Genomic DNA, 1139 nt, shown 5'->3' with positions numbered 1-1139 from the left:
TGAAGCAGGAACTATAATCTATAATATTAAGGTGCTCGCTGAATTCAGCAATTTAACTAGTATGTTGAGCTGACACCTACCTTTGGGTCAAATTAAGGGGCTGATGTTTGGGCGGCCTTATTTTATATGGGTTGGCAACATTTGAAATATCGAATTGTGCATGTAGAGCAGAAAAAAAATTGCTGGCTCAGATCCATATATTTTGTTGTGAGTGACCATCACCCACTTAAGAGTTGTGATTTCAGGATTATGGCATCGATTTTGATGGTACTGATGACCTCAATAAAGCATTTGACTGCATGTGCGGAAGCAAGTACTGTCGCGGCGGTCCGAATAATTCAAGTACGTCCACCCTTTTTTACTGCTTATTAAAGCATTTTTTGCCGTCAGAAGTCATCTGGTGACTGGACGTGGTGTGCTTAATTTGGACATATGATGATTGTCATTGGCAGGGAAGAGGACTAGGGCAAGTGCAAGTCAGAACTAGAGGTATTGGCATTCGGTCAAGAGCGGTGGAAGAAGAGTGTTGGCAGGAACAGGGCGTAGATAGATGCAAGGGGCGGTGTCAGCCAGTCATATTTTGGGGTTTGGATGTAGTAAAACCAACTAAAAATGCCTGATGCAGAGCAAGTGGGACTTAATTAGTATGTGTGTTGTCAGTCTGTCACTGTGTGTGCGTCCGGAGTTTACCTAGCAATTGCAGTTAACTTGCTTCACTGCCCGAGCTTATTCTGCATCTTTTTTTTCTCTCTCTTTCCATGTCAATTTTAGTTTCTGTATTTATTTATAGGTGTCTCCACATTACTAGTACTAGTTTTTTCTTTTGAACTAGATGAGTGGCGCAAAGGGCGAGAGTGGACCAAGCTTTCAAACCATGCAAGTTGGAATATTTAGACACTGAACATAAAACCATTGAAGCATAAGGGAATAAATATTTAGATATGATGTTCATACATAGCACTGTATATTACATTGATGGTAGGTTCATAGGCTAAAAGAAAGGCATGAGATCAGTTCATGGTAAGCAAAGCTACATAGGCGGAGATGCATCATATAGATAGCTTTGGTCATCGAGCTTATGTTAACTCGAGATAAAGGAAGGCCAAGTAACAACACTGAAGCAATGTGGATTATAAACG

The 1139-nt window shown here is 40.7% G+C and overlaps 1 protein-coding gene across 1 annotated transcript in view; it reads left to right on the top strand.

The window, feature by feature from the left end:
- LOC123189884 (histone-lysine N-methyltransferase SUVR4) overlaps nt 1-716 on the top strand; it is a gene marked incomplete at its 5' end in the record, with an annotated part of 5342 nt that extends 4626 nt beyond the window's left edge. Inside the window, 2 exon segments of the mRNA XM_044602402.1 lie at nt 246-342; nt 453-716. Coding sequence (XP_044458337.1) covers nt 246-342; nt 453-487 — 132 coding nt within the window. The 3' untranslated portion in view covers nt 488-716.
- Nucleotides 717-1139: the final 423 nt, after the last annotated feature.

Source organism: Triticum aestivum, chromosome 2A (assembly GCF_018294505.1).
Source record: "Triticum aestivum cultivar Chinese Spring chromosome 2A, IWGSC CS RefSeq v2.1, whole genome shotgun sequence".
NCBI classification, from domain to species: Eukaryota; Viridiplantae; Streptophyta; class Magnoliopsida; order Poales; family Poaceae; genus Triticum; species Triticum aestivum.
The sequence above is the reverse complement of the archived record's forward strand: the minus strand, read 5'-3'. Positions and strand labels throughout refer to the sequence as shown.